At 39.4% G+C, this 18,422-nt stretch overlaps 1 protein-coding gene across 1 annotated transcript in view; it reads left to right on the top strand.

The window, feature by feature from the left end:
• LOC148855315 (branched-chain amino acid aminotransferase 2, chloroplastic-like) overlaps nucleotides 1-18,422 on the top strand; it is a 58,497-nt gene that overhangs the window by 29,630 nt on the left and 10,445 nt on the right. The window contains exons 6-8 of the mRNA XM_088983433.1: nucleotides 4,166-4,264; nucleotides 10,527-10,643; nucleotides 18,249-18,344. Of these exons, the coding sequence (XP_088839559.1) occupies nucleotides 4,166-4,264; nucleotides 10,527-10,643; nucleotides 18,249-18,344 (312 nt within the window). The remainder of the gene's footprint in view (nucleotides 1-4,165; nucleotides 4,265-10,526; nucleotides 10,644-18,248; nucleotides 18,345-18,422) is intronic.

Consider the following 18,422-nt stretch of genomic DNA (forward strand, 5'->3'; position numbering starts at 1 on the left):
TATAAATATATATACCGGTCGGTTCGGTTTTCAGAAATACTGAATCGAAACCGAACTAATTGGTTCGGTTAACCGCATTTTTCGGTTTTTTATGAGTGCCCCTACCAAACACAATCCCCTCTCTTTCCACAGACTTCTATACACCCCAGGGTTCATTTCTTTCATCTTTGTCTCTTGAATACATAATATTGTAGGATTCCACTTTTTCGAAAAAAAAACCCAGCTACCGCTCTTCTCTGACCTGAATTGAGACCTCTAATGTTCCAGGATATGAGTTTCAGCTGATCCATTTTTCTAAAACAAGGAGACTCCTTTCTTTTTATTTTTTTTTTCTTTTTACTTTCCTTTCCTTTTTTTCTTCTTCTTCTCTCTCTCTGTCTTTGCTTTCTATCTTTCCTTTTTCTCTTCCTCTTTTTCTTTTCTCTTTTTGTAATAAAGAAAGAAAAACAACATATTTCTCTTTTCTTTTCTATTCCTTGAGCTTTGTTCAATTGCCTTTTCTTCCTCCCTCTCTTGAGGGTATCAAGCTCCCCACTTTGTTGTTCAAGTCCCAAGAGAGCCTATAAAGCTTTCTGCCTGTTTTCCTACCTCTTCTGCCTTTTTCTTCTAACACTCTTCTTTCAATTGTAGATAATAGTAGATTCGTTTTTGATTCCAAACCCTTGTAAGAGACACTGAGAAACTCCCTAAAAGCCAAGAGCTTCGACAAGACCTAGGGAGAGAATTCTTCATTTTTGTCTTGATGAACCTCCACCAAATCTCTGTTGTTAGAGCAAGTGGCTTGCCTTTTCTCCATCTATCCAACAAAAAGCAGTGCAGTTGGACTTACATCTAGAACGTTGTCGTTTGCTGCAACCTCTTGACCCAATGCGCAAGGGCTCCATCTCCCTCCTGTCATCTCCTCTTGCACAGAGAGGCCATCTCTCAAATCATTTTGTCCAAGTGACGCCTGGTGAGGTGGACTTGTTCAAAAGCAAGGGCTTTGGGTTTCCTTGGTCTTTGTTAGGTGGGTTCTTGACTGTTGTGTCGACGTGTTAGTCTCACAGGCCAAAACCAAGGCTTGAGACAAACACTATTGGCCTGTTCAAGCCAGTTGAGAAAGAGGTGGCTCAGTTGGACTGCCCAAATCCGGAATTGCTTCCCTTTGAGCAAACCAACTGCAAGAGTTCATCTGTGTCCTTCTATTGCCACAGGCCCACAAATTACCTAGAACTATCTCTCAACCACGTCTCACTCCTACGTGCCCAACTGATAGAGCTGCTTGATATGTGGCATCAAATTTTCCTTGTCCTACTTCTGCCTTCTCTCCTCGTCAGACTCCCCATAGCTTCTAACCTGTCCAACCACCATTCATTCACACTGTCAATCATTTTTTCTTGTTCCAAGTTCAATATTTGAACGGGACTACTTTTCCGCCAACAATCATCAGAACTAGTCAGGCGCTCCTTAAACAATCAGCAATTGGATTCGAATTCTTTTCTGCTCCACTCTACGACTTCTGCCACAACCTCTTCCCTAGTTACCATGTGGCAACCTAGCCTCAGTTGCACCTGATGTGGACGCGTATTGGGAGCAGCAGCAGCAATGGTCCGGTGTTCTCATCCTATCCAATTCAGCAGCAACAGTCTTATCCATTCAGCAGATTAGATTAGACTATCTTGTTATCTTATCTTATTAAGTTAGTAGATTAGATTATCTTATCTTATTAGATTAGGATTAAGAGAGACTTATCTTATCTTATCAGTCTTATCTTATCAAGATAGAGTTGGAGGTCTCCCTATTCAGCAAGGAGTCTCCCTAAGAGCAGGACTCTTGTAATTTCCTCTTTAAGGAGCCAGTATTATTGAATAAAGGCATCCAAAATTTCAGTCAAAGAGAAGAGTAAAGGAGAGTTAGGGTGATCTCTTGGACAAATCACTCCTTAGGTCGCCACGATAGGGTTTGCACGAAAAGGGAGGGGCAAGGGGAAACTCGAGGTTCTCCCCGTGGATCGACCCGTGACGAGATCCTACGCCCGGGCCCATAACAGCACCCTTCCCCCCTTTCGTCTTCTCCCACACTAATGACTAACTCCAGTGCTGGAATTGCACCTTCCTCGTCCAAAGAAGAGTTTTCCGTCATTATTTCTTTTCCTTTGATTCATCTCTTTACCTCAGCCAAAATGCTTTCCGTTGCTAGAGATTTGTGGATCCAATGTTCTTCTGCCTCTATCACTTCCCCATAATTGAAGCCAGGGCCACTACTTCAGGTGGGATTTCAGGCCAAATGGTAATCACAAATACCTTTTCCCCATCAACAACATTTACTGCTATTGGTGGGAAACCTCTCCAGTGTGATTTCACCCTAATCCACTCCACTGTTTCTCTAGCCTCTTCTGTATTGCCCAATTCCAAATAACCTCCTCATGAGTTCCTCATCTTCCTCACCATCTCTTCACTCGACAAGTGAAGTGGAAGGCTGAAAACTCTGAACCAGTATGGGTTGGGAAAACCATTTTCCCTCTGCCAGCAACCTTCTGATTTCTCCCAAGGGTACAAGTGTAATAAAGCTCCCCCAACATTTCTAGCACCCGACCTAAGAATTCTTCTTGCTTCCTACGATGACAGCAGAATGAAAAGGAACTTGTTTTTAGCCATTCTCCTAACCCTAACCCATAGCGTGACACCCCAACATCTTACAACCCAGCGTTGCAAATCTTCCATTGAGAAATTCAACTCCACTAGCCCAACAAAGCAGGCCTCCAGGAACTTCAACCTTTTCGATTCCCCTTCTCCATTTGGATCTAGGTAGAAACACTCAAGCCAACTTTTAGACTTACCCTCCCCTCCTTCGTTCAAGACAACAGTTGGGCCTTCTTTGCATAAGATAAATTCCTCTCTTCCTTGTTTACCATCACAGGTGTTTCCAGGTCTGCCGCCATGCCATCTTCCTTTTTTCCAACTAAGTAATCAGCCCAAAGCTTCCTCCCCTATCTCTCAGCCTTTCCTTCCTCTGCTTGGGAGCTGGCAACCGAAGAAGCGAGGAAGAATTATGTGGAGAGATACAAGAGCAGCAGTGCTGTGGTCAATTTGGGAAGAAAGAAATAAAGGAAATTTTAAAAGCATGGCTAGAACCAAGGAGGAAATTGTTGGAGTGACTATAAAAACTATCCGCTGGCTGAAAACAATTGATGAATTTAAAGGCTTCTCAACTGAAGATATTTATAGAAATTGGGGTATTGTGGCAAGCACAAGCTCTCCTAAACCTGTGATATAGGAACTTTGGTCCCCACCAATACAAAGCAGGGTAAATCTGAACTTCGATGGCAGTTCTATAGGCAACCCAGGACCCTCAGGTAAAGGGGGTGTTATCAGAGATGGAGAAGGCAGAATTGTAACATTATTCTTGGGCCCAATAGGAGTGGGTGACTCCTTGAGAGCGGAAATCATGGCATTACTACAAGGTGTAGCAAAGCAGTTGGGACTACAACAAATAGAAATAGAAAGGAATTCAAAGCTGGTAATGGGATGGCTGCAGTCAGGTAGTTTGGATGCATGGATACATAGACAATTGATAAGGGAAATTATCAGCCTCACAAGGGAGGTTGGTGCTTGATTCAAGTGGACAAGAAGATCAGCTAATGGATTAGCAGATGCCTTAGCAAAACAGGGGGTTGTTAGGGGGAATGTGTCCTGGCCATTGTTGTAACTCGGTTATTGTATTTCAAACCCACTAGGGGTGGCAGTTGTATTTTAAAATCTGTTTAATGAAGTTACCATTTCCAATAAAAAACCACCGGAGGTTTCTTAAGGAAATTTGAAGGCTGTCGATGACGATTAGATTTGAAAAAGTCCCTATTGCCGCCAGCCATTTAGATCACCTTTCGTTATTGCCACTGGCTCAAAGTTCCATCATCATCTTCTTCTTTTGCTAATACTGCCAGCCATTTAAAATATATGTTTTTGATGTGATAGTGAGATATTCTGTTGTTTTTATACTATGATGATAAGGTCTCATGTTAAGAATGCTTTGTTATTTGTGTACTACATTCTTTTTGCATTTTGTTAATATTGCTGTACTCAGAAGCTGTTTTCTTTGTTTTATTTTCATTTTCATTATATATATGCTTTCTATTGTTCCCATCACCTAGTCATTAAGAATTATACGTCTATTTAATTGCTGACAGGAAGGTTTGGCACCGATAAATTTGGTTGTTGAGAATGAATTTCACCGTGCAACTCCTGGTGGAACTGGAGGCGTAAAGACTATAGGAAATTATGCTTCGGTAAGCTGGGCATGCAATGTAACCTTTCTATGGATATATTCTTATAACTTGGCCATAATATATATTAATAACAGTGTTTTAAAAGGCGTGGGAGGCGTATGCCTAGAGGCGTGCCTCTAGGCGAGGCGCTCCCAAAATGCCCTGAGGTGTATGCCAGAGGCACTGACACCTCTGAGGTGTATGCCTCAGGTGTAAGAAGCGTACGCCTCTTGCACTTTTTTCATGAGGCGTGCTAGAGGCGTACGCCTCATGCGCCTCATGCACATCATATATAAAAAGACAGAAAAAAAAAGAAAAAAGAAAAAAAAGGAAAGGAAAGGAAAAGAAAAGAAAGGGAAGGGAAAGAAAAAGAAAGAGAAGAGAAAAAGAGAAAAGGAAAGAAAAGGAAAGGGAAGGGAAGGGAAGAAAGGATAAGGGGAAAGATTTTATTCTTCTTAATATAAAAGTTTTTTATTAAAAATAAAGAAAAAATGAGATCCCCCCTTCCTCTTCATCCTCCTCCTAACCCCCCCTCCCTCTTAAGTAGGCTTATGCCTCCTTGTGTTTGGGAGGCTTACGCCTCTTGCGTTCTGAACAACGCCTCACACCTCTAAGTAGTGAAACACCTCGCGTCACGCCTCCGTGTTTTAAAACATTGATTATTAATTTGATATTCTTTTCTTAGTCATATAATATATTTTCATTAATATAAAAGGTATTGGTGTGACTTGCTCATCAGAACAACTTAGTAATGTTCTTATTGTTCATTTTTTTTTGTTGCAGTGATTCCTTGTCCTTATTCAATAGGACAGAAAACCACTTCCTGTTTCTTGGGTTATTGAGATTAGAAGGGGGTGGTGAGATGAGGGATGCTTTGTTAAGTGAGAAATTTAAGGGAGGGTGTGATTCATAATAGGGTCAGATGGAAGGGTGTTTAGATGAGTATGGTGTTTTTGGTTTGTAATAACAATTGTGAGAATATGCTCTTTGGTGAGGTGAGGAGAATTTTGCTTTGAGGTACTTGGGATGCAAAGCTTATGTACTTCTTGTATACTTTCTCCTTTTTTTTTTTTTCTTTTGCTTTGATCAGTAATCAAAAAGGTACTTCATTAGAAATGAAGGAGAAATTACAGTACAGATTTATGTACAGCTTTAAATCACATGAAAAACACAGCTTATCAAAAGTTACATTTTTAACCCAAATCTGCCCAAAAAAGTTGATCCCTATGCACCCTTTGTTTTGCCAAAGTATCATCCATCCCATTTGCTGTTTCTTAACCCACTTGAAACTTGCCTCAAGATCCTTTACTAAGCTCTTGATTTCTCTGATTAGATGTCTGAACTTCCACACACTTGGACTGCTGTCAGCCATCCAAGAAATTACTAATTTTGAATCACCTTCTTTCTCCAAATTCTTAAACCCCCGCTGCTTTCCTAGTTTCAGACCTTGAAGTAAAGCTGTTATTTCTGCTCTTGCAGAGTCCCCTACTCCAATCGGCCCTGAGAATAGAGTTACCACTTTCCCTATACCATCCCTGAACATACCTCCAATTCCTGACAGCCCTGGATTTCCTTGAGAGCTTCCATCAAAGTTAAATTTTATTCTGTTAGGCTGAAGAGGCTTCTATCCAACACTATGTCTTTCATAGTAGCTGAATTTGCTACTTCTTACCAAGTTCTTACAATATCCCTCACTTCCACCAATTGGAAAGTTTCCATAGTTTTTACCTAGTTTGCTGTTTTTGGTCTTGTTCCTACAACAATGTCCTCCAGTCCTCTAGACTTTTATTTTGAGTTGTCTTTAATTTCTTTCTTCCCAGATTGTCCAAATATTTCTGCCCTGGTTGTCTTCCAAAGTAATCTTCCTCTCTTTTTCACTTGACTAAAGAAATTTGGGCTGAATAACATAGTGAAGTCTTGTGGGGGTCCCACTTGCAACCAAAGAGAGAAGAGACACAAGTCCAAACACAATATGCAAAGGGGCAAGAAATTAGCAAACTAGGGGTGATTTTGTTTCACCATTTGCCTTGCATAAGACACACATATGAGGGGACAAACATTTGTTTGGCCTTCTTTGAAGCACATCACATGTAGTTATCTTTCTAAGGAGAACTTCCCAACATAAGGCTTGAACTTTTGGAGTAATAGACTTGCGCCATATCTCTTTCACTAGGAAAATTATTCTCCTTGACTTAAGAAAACTAGGGAATAAAGAAAGAAGCACAAGAGAACAAACTGATTGGAGTAGCTTTCCAGATTTTATTGTTATCCACCCTTGAATCGAGGAAAACTGACCCTAGCTTATTTAGCAAATCTATCACAAGCTCACATTTGTTATCCCTTAATCCCCTTCTAAAACCAAAATCCTAGTTTAAACCTAAAGAGGAAAGGCTCTAGAAACAAGCAATGGGCTTCTTTTGAAGACTAGAAAGTAAATAGGGCAAAGAGAATTTAGATTTTAAGGGGGTATCACCGATTCAAACGTCTTCCTAAAAAAGGACTTTATTACCATTTCCCTTCAAATTTTGTGAAATTTAAGAGAGTAGGAGGTACCTCATGAATGGCTTTCCAAGGAGAAGGCGCTGAAGCAAGAGGTGAGACCTTTACGTCCCATCCATTTTCTGAAGCACCATGAATGCTTACTAGGACTTTGTGCCATAAACTCTCCTTCTCTTGAGGCAAGTGCCACAACCATTTCCCAAGTAAAGCAATGTTTCCTATGTATCAAGTTTCCTAAACCTAATCCCCCTTGTCTCTTTGGTCTACACACTATCTCCCACTTCACCAAATGATCTTTCCTTTCCTCCCCTGGTTCCCAAACGAAATCTCTCATGATTTTCTCTACCTTTCTTGCTACTTTGATTGGAATATGACAAGTGGAGAGAAAATAGGGTGGAAGATTTGCTAGAGTCAATTTAATCAAAGTAACCCTTCCCCTTAATGAAATATATTTTATCTTCCAAATTGCAAGCTTCTTTGCAAATTTCTCCAAAATTGGTTTCCAAAAAAATTCAGATTTTGGGTTTCCACCTAGGGGTAAACCTAAATAGACTAAGGGCCTTTGGATCAAATCCTTATTGAGTGAGCTTGGGATTGTTGTTGAGGAGCCTATGATGTTGTATTGTGATAATCAAGCTGCAATCAACATTGCCCATAATCCAGTTCAGCATGATAGGACAAAGCATATCAAGGTTGATAGACACTTCATAAGAGAGAGGGTAACAATAAGAGAAGTTTGCCTACCATATGTTTCTTCTGATTCACAACTAGCTATTGTCTTCACCAAGGGAGTTACAAAGAGCGCTTGAACATGATGTACGCAAATTGGGAATGTGTGACATTTACTCCCAATATGAGGGGGATTGTTGAGGATTTACTGTCTTTTATTTGTTTATTTTATTAGTTAGCTTGGTTGGGACCACAACCCCTTCGTTTTATAAGTGTTTTGAGTTGTAGTTGGTTATTTTTTAAGGTTGTTGACAACATCTACATTTTATTTTTCTTGAGTATAAAATCTAATGGGAGAGGGTAGCCAGCATTATCTTTTGGCTTTTATTCTCTTTCTCTCATCTTTCTCTTCTTCTTCTTCTCCCACAAACTCTTTTGTTTTCTCTTTTTTATACAATTTTAATTCTATGCTGCTTTTTTACTCTCACCTTATGTTTGTTGCTTTTCCCTCCTGGACCTAGATAGTATCTTTTGGACCCTTCTAAGGATGACTCTAGAATCTGGACCCCCACCCCTACTAGCTTTTTCTCCTGTGCCTCTTTCTTTAAATTGCTTTGTCAGCCCTCAAATCCTGTAAACCCCCCCTTCCCTGTTAATGAGGTTTGGTGTAGACCAATTCCTCCTAAGGTTGGTAGTTTTTGTTGGGAATCCTTTTTGGAAAGATTCAACACTGGTGATTTGGTCCAAAAGAAGAGACCCGAAGCTTGTTTGTCCCCTCATTGGTGTGCTCTTTGTAATTCTGATGGGGAGACCGGTTTTCATCTTCTGGTGTCTTGCCAATTTGCAAAGTCTATTTGGGAGTGGGCTTTATCTCTTTTTTGGTGTACTTGGATCCCACCATCAAATTTGCAAGGCCTTTTTGCTCCTTTTTTCAGGTGGCATACAAAAAGGGGAAGGGCTATGTGGAGAGAGGACTGAGGACAGCAGTATGTTGGTCTTTGTGGGAAGAAAGAAATTCCAGAATCTTCTCTGATGTAAAGAGAGGGGCTGAAGAATTGAGGGCCCTGATCCACATAAGGGTTATTCAGTGGATGAAGTCCCTAGAGCTGTTCACAGAATATTCAGTAGATGACTTGCTAAGGAAGTGGGGCGAGATTTCTAGCTATACCCAGATTAAAGTGGGGTGGATGAAGTCCCTAGTGTCTTGGACTCCCCCACCTGTGGGTTTCATGAAACTAAACTTTGATGGAAGTAGCAAAGGGAACCCCAGACAATCAGGGATTGGGGGTGTCTTTAGGGATGAGAATGGGGTTGTTTTTGCCATGTTTTCAGGCCCAGTTGGTGTGGGTGACTCTCTCAGAGCTGAGATCCACCCAGTTTTGGAAGGTGTCTAGAAAGCTAGGGAGATGAAAATTAGAAAACTTATAATTGAAGGGGAATTGGAGGTGGTAGTTGGGTGGTTGAACAAAGAAGACAACAACTTATGGAGTTATAGTAATTTGAAGAGAAAATTCAGATGGCTGGTTCGAGAAATGGAAGTAAAAATCACTTGGGTAAATAGGTCAGCTAATTCTTTTGTTGATGGGCTAGCTAAACAAGGGATGGACAGGGATGTCATGTTCTGGGCAAAGATGTGATTTACTTTTCTTCTTTTTCTGTTCTCTCTTTCTCTCTTGTTTCCTCTTTTGGGGCTCTTGATGTAGCTGGTAGATGAGAAATTTGTCTTCCTCTCTGTAATTATTGTGATAATCAATGACTTAATGAATTGTGCTATTGATAAAAAAAAATATATATATAGAGATTTTATTCAAGAGGGATTTCTTCAATCCTACGACTACAAGGGGCAAGATTATGTAGAGAAGTGCAAGGGCAACTACACTTTGGACCATTTGGGAAGAGAGAGATAGTAGAATATTTAATGGTAGTAGAAGACAAAGGAAATCTTTGAAACTATAGTGTGGAAGGTGACAAATCTGGAGTGATTGGTATTAGATTGTGGCAGGAACTTCTGTAACTAGATCAATCATGTTAAAAGATTGGGCTCCTCCAACAGCTCATCTATAGAAATTAAACTTTGATGGTTAATTATCGCTTTATTTTCTTGTCCTATAGGAGTAGGGGATTCAGTTAATGCAGAAATTCAGGCAGTGTTACAAGGAGCTGAATTTGCCAATGAACTGAATTGTGAACAGCTCCTAATTGAAGGTGATTCCAAGCTGGTGATCCAGTGGTTAAAAGAGCCAGAAACATCTGTCTGGTCCTATAAAAGGGTTCTACAAAGATTCAGATGGCTAGCTACAACCATGTCAGTCCATTTCCAATGGGAAAGAAGATCTGCAAATTGGTTAGCAGACTCACTAGCTAAACAAGGGGTGCATAGGAATCAGATGTTTTGGGCTAAGCTGTATTTCTTTGTTTCGATCTGAGGCTACATCTCGCACCTCTTTTTGGGAACCTTCTCTGTGTTTTCTCTTATAATTCTAATTTTTAATAAAACCACTCATTATTCATAAACAATAAACTTTGATTTTTGTATCATCAGGAAATCCTGGACCTTCTAGGAATTGAAGTTGGATTGGGGGGGTAAGACTTCATTGCTATCTTCTTGGGATAGGAATTGGCGATTCAACAACAGCAGAATTGAAAGCATAACTTCAAGGCCTACTTTTATGCAAGAGTCTCAATTTGTGCAGTATTGGTTGAGGGGGATTCTCGGACTGTAACTGAATGGCTCAAGGATGCTCAAGGCACTTGGCAGAGACATTAAGGCATACAAAACAGCTGGCTAAAGAATTAGATGTGACATCAAGTTGGACTTAGATATTTGCAAACAATGTTTCTGATTCACTTGCAATTGCAATGCAAGGAGTCAACAGGGATGATTTATTTTTGGGAAACATGATGTATTTAGAATTGCACAAGGGTTAGGTAGCTGAGGCTAGTCTAACTTATGCAATTATAATTGTACATATTTTCCATTTTATAATGAATGTACTCTACAGTTACCATTCGATAAATAAATAAAGAAAGAAAAAAAAAAAAGAAAGCCATGTATGTATCTCTTGATTCAATAATGAATACTGTTTCTAATTCTTTTTTTCCTGGTTGTATGCAGGTTTTGAAAGCACAGAGTGCAGCTAAAGCTAAAGGATATTCTGATGTTCTATATCTTGATTCTGTGCACAAGAAGTATCTGGAGGAGGTTTCCTCTTGTAATGTCTTTGTTGTGAAGGTATCTAGATTATGGGCAAACTATTAATTTCTTTTCTTATTGTTTAGATGTTAACAAATCTGTGATGTTGATGATCTTCTGGAACCATGTGCAATCAACTTTTCTACATTGAGAATCCTGTTCTAAGGCCTTGTATGTTCCCTTAAAGTCTTAAAGCCTGTTAGTAGTGATTTGGAAGATACTCCAAGGCCTGTTAGTAGTGAGTGAACTGTTGGTTGCCATTATTTTTTCAAATAAACCTTTTTGAAGGGTGACATCTTAGCAAAGCATTGGTAGAGGCATTGTAGATAGAATAGAGCTGTAAGTCTCACTAAGTTGCACTCGCCACTAACAAGTCTACCTTTATCTATTCACTGTGTACCATTTGTTTTGACCTTATTTCAGAGAGAAGAAATAGCTTTGTGTATTTGCAGAAAAGAAGTGCTTAACTGGTGAATTGGAGACTGAGACTCCTGGCATATCTTTTTTAACACAGGGGGCCAGCAATTGCTTTTGATATGGAAAGGTAGATTTTTATGGAGCATCAGGGCATTTACATTTTGTTGGAGGGTTTGGTAGGAGACATAGGTAGGAGAGCTTTTGAATTTTCCATTGGTGCATTACCCCAAATCTTTATGGTCATTAGCTCTAACATCATTGACTATTGGTTATTTGATGTTTGATTTTTAGGTGTTCATTGTAGGATTTGGAATAGAGTGCATCCTGCTCTTCATCGTGGGAATCTTTGGGTGTTTGCACATTGTCATTTGAGGACGATTCTTGCATTTGGAAAAAGAACAGTATAGGCCTTGTCTGTTAGGTCCCTTTATGATTCTTTGGTATTGAATTGCCAATCTCACAAGTTGGGAAGGTTTGGGGAAATCTGATTCTCTCAACAGTGGAGTCTTTTGTTCGATTTAGTATTTCTTGAGGCATGTTGGTAGTGGTCCATCTCAAGATACGGAATTGTGATGTAGGATGAAAGGGAGGAAGGGAGCTAAGGATCTGAATAATGAAAGAAGAGATCTCACATCTAAATGGAAGAAAAGAAAAATTGCACCTTAGGTGCCTATTGCAGGCTTTGGAATAGAGGACTTCATCCTGCTCTTCATCTTGGGCATCTCTGGGTGTTTGTACATTGCTATTTGAGGAGGGTTTCGGATTTGGAAAGAGAACACTTGCTCGCAAGTAACTTTAAAAAATTTTTGTTCCATTAATTCTCACCCAAAAATTCAATTGTAATGATTATATATAGATTTAAAATAAGGATTCAGATTTCTCTTTATGACAATTTAGACCCCAAAAACTGACTAGTTTTGTCATGTTTGCTTTAGGACTAAGGGGCCGTTTGATAACAGCTGAAGTAGCTGAACTGAATGGATTATTGCTTTGTCTCTTAGTGAATAAGTTATTAAGGAGGTTGTTGGCGCCTTAATGGTTGAAACTGATGTTGAGATGCTTACTATACCTTCAAATATTTTATCCACTAAAGACAAAACAATAAGTCATTCAGTTCATCTACTTCAGCTGTTATCAAACACCCCTTAAAGCAGGTAATAACACTCGTGACTATTAGACTCCTTAAATAACTGTCATAACACTTTGCGAATCCTACTACAACTAATCAAATAATCAACAACTCTAAGATAGACCCAAAAATTTGGAAATACACAAATCCTGTAATAGACTGACACTCTATCACTAAAATGGCAAAAACTCTCTTGTAACTCATTGGGTTTACAAGATCTTAGTGTTTTTGGATAGATATACCCATCTAATGGCATCAAAATCAAACAAAAGTGAGAAATTTTTGACCCTTGGAAATTAGGCCAAAAGAAAAATGTGATTGCATCTTCAAGTTTTTTAAATTATAAAACCTCTCTAATATGACTCATTAAACTACTTTGACCAAACCAAATTCTCAAGACACTAATATACTAGAAAATAGATTTGTTAAAAAAACTCTTAATAATCAAAATTCAGATCACCATAAAATTACAAAATATCTACTAGATAATGATTGGGAGAAAACCACTTCAAAAAAAAAAAAATCCACCTTCTTTTCCCATGGATTCCTTCCCTATTTCCTTGTCTACATTAAGCTTGTACGCAAATTGGTATTTCATATGTAAATGTTAACTTGGAAAGAGTCATTATTCTTTTCTTTCCTATTTCAATTTTGTTGGTGATGTATTTCTTACTCTTATTTGGGATGGAATGGGTGCATAAGAGCATTCAGGGTCCCAATGTCTTTTCTCAATGGGTTTGTGGTTTGAGTCTATCCTTGTAACTCTTTTGTACAGCCTTTGGTTGTACTTTTTTCTCTTTGGAATGAATTAATACTTCTCAAAAAAAAATGCAATGATGATCTGATGATCATCCCATCTTGATCTTAGAAAACCATTAACATAAGAGCATAAAAAGGGTGCTTCCTTGTCTTATCAAGCAAGCACAAGGAGCTTTTTTTCAAGGGAGGCAAATTGTAGATCAGATTCTAATAGCCAATGAATGTGTGGAGGAGATGAGGAGATCGGGGCGTCAAGGTTTTGTTTGCAAACTTGATCTTGAAAAGGCCTATGACTTGGTGGATTGGGGATTCTTACTACTTGTGCTAAGGAAGCGTGGGTTTGGGGATAAATGGTGCAAATAGGTAAATGGTTGCCTGTCCAAATGCCATTATTCCATCCTAGTCAACGGGGTAGTTAATGATTTTTTCCCAGCTAGTAGGGGTTTGAAACAAGGTGATCCCATGTCATCATTCCTTTTCACTTTAGTCGCCGATGCTTTTAGTAGACTCCTCTTAGAAGCAGATAAAGTTGGATCTCTAAGAGGGTGGAGAATAGGTAGAGGCAGAGTTTCAGTAACCTATCTCCAATTTGCAGATGACATAATAATCTTTTGTGAAGGTTGTGATTTGATGGAGGTAAGGAATCTGAAGGATTTAATAATTCACTTTGAGAGGGCCTCATTTAAAGGTAAATTTTGAGAAGAGTTGTGTAGTTCACTTGAACAGAGAGGAGTTGGAATCTATAGCAGACTTGCTAGAATGAACCTGCTCTCAATGGCCTCTATCCTACCTAGGACTTCCATTAGGTGCAAATCCAAAGGAATGTAGGTTCCGGAACCCAGTGGTGGAAAAATTCGAAAAAAGATTGGTAGCTTGGAATTCCTAAAAAGGACCAATTTGCAGATGACATAATAATCTTTTGTGAAGGTTGTGATTTGATGGGGGTAAGGAATCTGAAGGATTTAATAATTCACTTTGAGAGGGCCTCATTTAAAGGTAAATTTTGAAAAGAGTTGTGTAGTTCACTTGAACAGAGAGGAGTTGGAGTCTATAGTAGACTTGCTAGAATGAACCTACTCTCAGTGGCTTCTATCCTACCTAGGACTTCCATTAGGTGCAAATCCAAAGGAAAGTAGGTTCCGGAACCCGGTGGTGGAAAATTCGAAAAAAGATTGGTAGCTTGAAATTCCTAAAAAAGATTGGCAACTTTAGCCAGCTTGCCTTTATACTTCCTATCAGTCTTTAGAATTCCTAAAAGGAAGCCAAAGAGGTTGGAAAAATTAATGAGGAATTTCTTATGGGAACCTGGTAAAGAGAGAAAAGATCACTTGATTAGGTGGGAGGTGGTGTGTCGGAGTAAGGAAGAAGGATCTGTAGGATTAGGGAACTTGGTGAGCAAGAATGAGGCTCTTTTAGGTAAGTGGCTTTGGAGATGGCCCCTAGAGAGGGAGAGGTTGTGGCATGAAGTAGTGAAAAGTATCCATGGCTGTTCCGAATCAGGTTGGGATGCGGGAGTATCCCAAAGGGCTTTGCTAACAACACCTTGGAAGGCTATCTCTAGCATTCTCCCTAAGTTCCTCAGTTTTGTAAGGTACGATGCTTGCTCTAGAAACCCCATTCCTTTTTGGGAAGATACTTGTTTGAGCTCTCAACCCCCAAAAGACCGTTTCCCTTCTCTCTATTCCATTTCATTCTTTAAAAAGAAACCCACCTCTTGGCTCCTTTCCCCCCCGGTTTGCCCTTTGGCGTTAAATAGGGATTTTGGGTTTCAAAGAGGGTTAAGGGATGAAGAATTTCATTGCGTTTCAGAGCTGTTGTTGCTTCTAGATTCGGTGTGTTTGGACCCCCCTAACCCGTATAAAAGAGTCTGGTCCCTAACTCCGGTTGGCTCATTCACTTGTGCTTCTTTCTTTAAAGCCCTTTGCTCCAACCCCCCTCAGGTCTTCCTAGTTAAAGAGGTTATGGTCAAGACCAATTCCCTCCAAAATAGCTGTGTTCTGTTGGGAAGCCTATTATGGTAAGATCAATACTGCGGAAAACTTGCAAAAGAAGAAACCTTTTTTGTGTTTGTCCCCTAATTGGTGCTCTTTGTGTAAAGTGAAGGGTGAGGTCTGTAACCATTTGCTGATATCATACTCCTTTGCTACCAATATTTGGAACTGGGTTGTTTCATTATTTGGGTGCAGGTGGAATTTGCCCTCAAGTAAAGCTGCTGTTCACTCCGACTGCTTTTGGGAGATCGACAAAAAAAGGGAAGCTAATGTGGAAATGTATCAGTGCTGCTACGTTGTGGACTGTATGGGAGGAGAGAAATGCTAGAATATTTCAAGAACAGGAAAGAAGTCTTGCTGAAATCAAGGAATGCATATTGACAAGGACTATCTCATGGTTAAAATCTTCACACTTGTTGGCAGATTACTCCTTTGATGACTTAAGGAGAAATTGGTCTGCAGTGGCTGCTACAGTCTCCATCAATATCAAATCACAAGCTGAATGGATTTTCCCACCGGATGGTGTGGTAAAATTGAATTTTGATGGAGCTGCCAAGGTAACCCAGGACCATCGGGAATTGGTGGGATTCTGAGAGACAAAGACAGAAATATGTTCTCTCTATTTTCAGGACCAGTGGGTGAAGGTGATTCAGTAAGGACAGAGATACTAGCAGCGGTACAAGGTATACAGATGGCTAGTCAAATTGGAGTGACCAATTTGCTAGTGGAAGGGGATTCCAAGGTAGTAGTAGGCTGGCTAATTAGCCCAGAAACAGCTTGTTGGGGCTACAGGGATCTGTTAAAGAAAGTTAAATGTATGACAAGGAATATGACTGTCAGGTTTCAGTGGGCCAGAAGATCAGCAAATGCAATGGTTGATTCTCTGGCCAAGCAAGGGGTGTCAAGGGGAGATCTATTTTGGGCTACTTTGTAATTGTGTCTCAGGCTTGGGCAGTTTTGATGTATATCGTTCAGTCCTAGGGGGGGTAACATCTCGTGCCTCCTCCTAGGATGATTGTATTTTTGTTATTTGATTTAATAAAACTACTCTCATTTATCAAAAAAAAAAAAAGAGCATTCTGGGTTCTGCAAAGAAGAGATTCCAATGTAAGCAATAAGCTAAGCCTAGAGGGTAGAGAAAGAAGTAGATCCTCGAGCATCCTAGTGGAGGCATATTTTAGACGACTTTCCTTTAGCTGTGTCATGGGGAATGTGGAAGGAGCATGAAAGAAGAACTTTTTTAATAATGTGCAATTCCCTTTAAGCTGGAAACTTAAGGATGCAGTCATGCAGGCCTTATGCCTCTCAAGAGGGAATGTTACTAGCTGAACAAAAAAATGATTACCAATAAAAGCAAAGCATGTGATCAAGTGAACGTAGTTAGCTAGAAAAATGTAGTGAATCATATTCCTTAATTTTTTTGACGATAAATAAAAAACAAAATTCATTAAATGAAAAGAAGGTACAATGCAGCAGGCGACAAGGCATCACCCACTAAATCAGCTAACAGGGCATAAAACATAAAGAAGAACAAATGAACAGATAGATGCAAATACTTTTGCTTGCCTCAATTAACAAAGATTGAAAGAAGTCCTGAAATCAGAACCAAAATCTTCTCTCTTAGAGTCCCTGAATTCTGGAAGAATCAACACCATTCCACTAGTCTTGAACCAATTATGGCATGTGGTCAATCCTTGTTTCTTGCTTTGTTGTTAAAGATTCTTCAATTTCTTTCTTTCCACACCTCATAGTATTCTGCAAAAGGAACACAACTCCACATAATTTTAGCTTTCTTCCCCCCATTGATTCTTGGCCACTTTTCAAAGATCTCCTTAGGTGACTTGGGATCCCACCCGTCCATGTTGAAGAGGCAAAAATAGAATAACCATGAACAGCTCACATAAAGACAGTTGACCATCAAATGCGTCACATCTTCTGAATCCATTTCACAGATGATGCACCTATTAGCCAAAAAAAAACCTCTTTTCTTCAAATGATTTTAGGTAAGTATGCTGTTCATTGCCATGTAAAATCTTCAATTCTGGAAGGGATTGAATTATCCCACATACCTCCATTGTGATGACTCAAAAATGTAGAAGAGTTCATTTAGTTCATTCACCTCAGATAGGACATGCAGGGACACACAACAAAAAGGAAAACTTCAGGCAAGTTACATGCAGCAAGGAAGCTGTTTATATCCGTATTATTGACAGAGGGGATGCTCAACAAATAGCCAACAATCTGTTTATATCCAGTTGCTCTTCATTTGTTTTCATCAACTAGAGAGGCCAAAATGACTGCTGATCAACAGGACCCTCCTCCTTTTAGCATCTACCCTGTTTTCCCCCTATGGTGCGCTTTAAAGAACCCCTCTCAATCTTTCTGATACCTCCCTGCACATTCCACTTGACAAGATTCTGAATCTCCCTAGAAGATTACTTGTCAATTTGTTTTCCAGTTAACATTCTACTTTAGCAGATAATCTTACCCTGCCTCTTTTCTTTACCTTCTTTGTAATAATTGGAGGCATACCAAACAACAAAAAAAGAGGCATATCACAATCCACCCCCCTCCCCCCCCCCCCCCCCCCCCCCCCCCCCAAAAAAAAAAAAAAAAAAAGAATCCAACTGCTCTTTTGAAACAGATTTTCCTTATTGCTTCAAGTGGTTTAATCAAAGTGGTCATCCTCATCAAGTTTATCAAAACCCATCCACAACCTTATCTTCGGTCCCCCTCAGCTTATCACTCATGATCTTGAGGCAACTTATAACAAGGGTGTACTCTATACTTTTTCCTTCTGTACATTAGGCTTTGATCATTGGAAGTTTGGAAGTTTGAACCGAGATGGTTGTTAGACAGGTTATTTATTCCTTTCATGTTCTTATCATTTCTCAATGTATAAAGCAGGACACAATTTCCACTATGGTTTTATTTAGATCCTGTTTTAGTTATCAGAAGTATGTTAAATGAAATGACTGATATTATTGCTGCTGTAGAAACCAGATGACCAATTTATTATTTGTTTAGTGTGATTATTTTTATTGAAAGATGGTAAAATTTTCATTAATATAAAATAGAGCCGAGTGGGGAGGGATTTCCTAATTGACAGTATATAAGGCTTTAGACAACCAAAGAGCAAATTACAGCAAAAGGTCATGATGTGCAAAGATATGTGAGAACTTTCTTTATGTTGCCGTGTAGATGCTTAAGCTTATAGTAAGCTGTTCTCTAAGCATTGTGAACTTATCTGGTTCTTAAATCTGTCATGGTGTCATGATGGAATGTGCATTATCAGCATTGTTGCTGCCTACTATTACTAAGATATTTTCATGGTCTGTGTTGTCCTAGGGTACAACAATCTCTACTCCAGAAATAAAGGGGACCATTCTTCCTGGCATTACGCGAAAAAGTATAATTGATGTTGCTTGTAACCTAGGGTTCCAGGTATTTATCTTTCAACTCTAAAATCACTGTTCTATAATTCAAATATTTTCTGACACGTTCCCAAACAATGGGGTTTTA

Source organism: Nelumbo lutea, chromosome 4 (genome assembly GCF_056320005.1).
Source record: "Nelumbo lutea isolate HS-2025 chromosome 4, American lotus-T2T, whole genome shotgun sequence".
Taxonomy (NCBI): Eukaryota; Viridiplantae; Streptophyta; class Magnoliopsida; order Proteales; family Nelumbonaceae; genus Nelumbo; species Nelumbo lutea.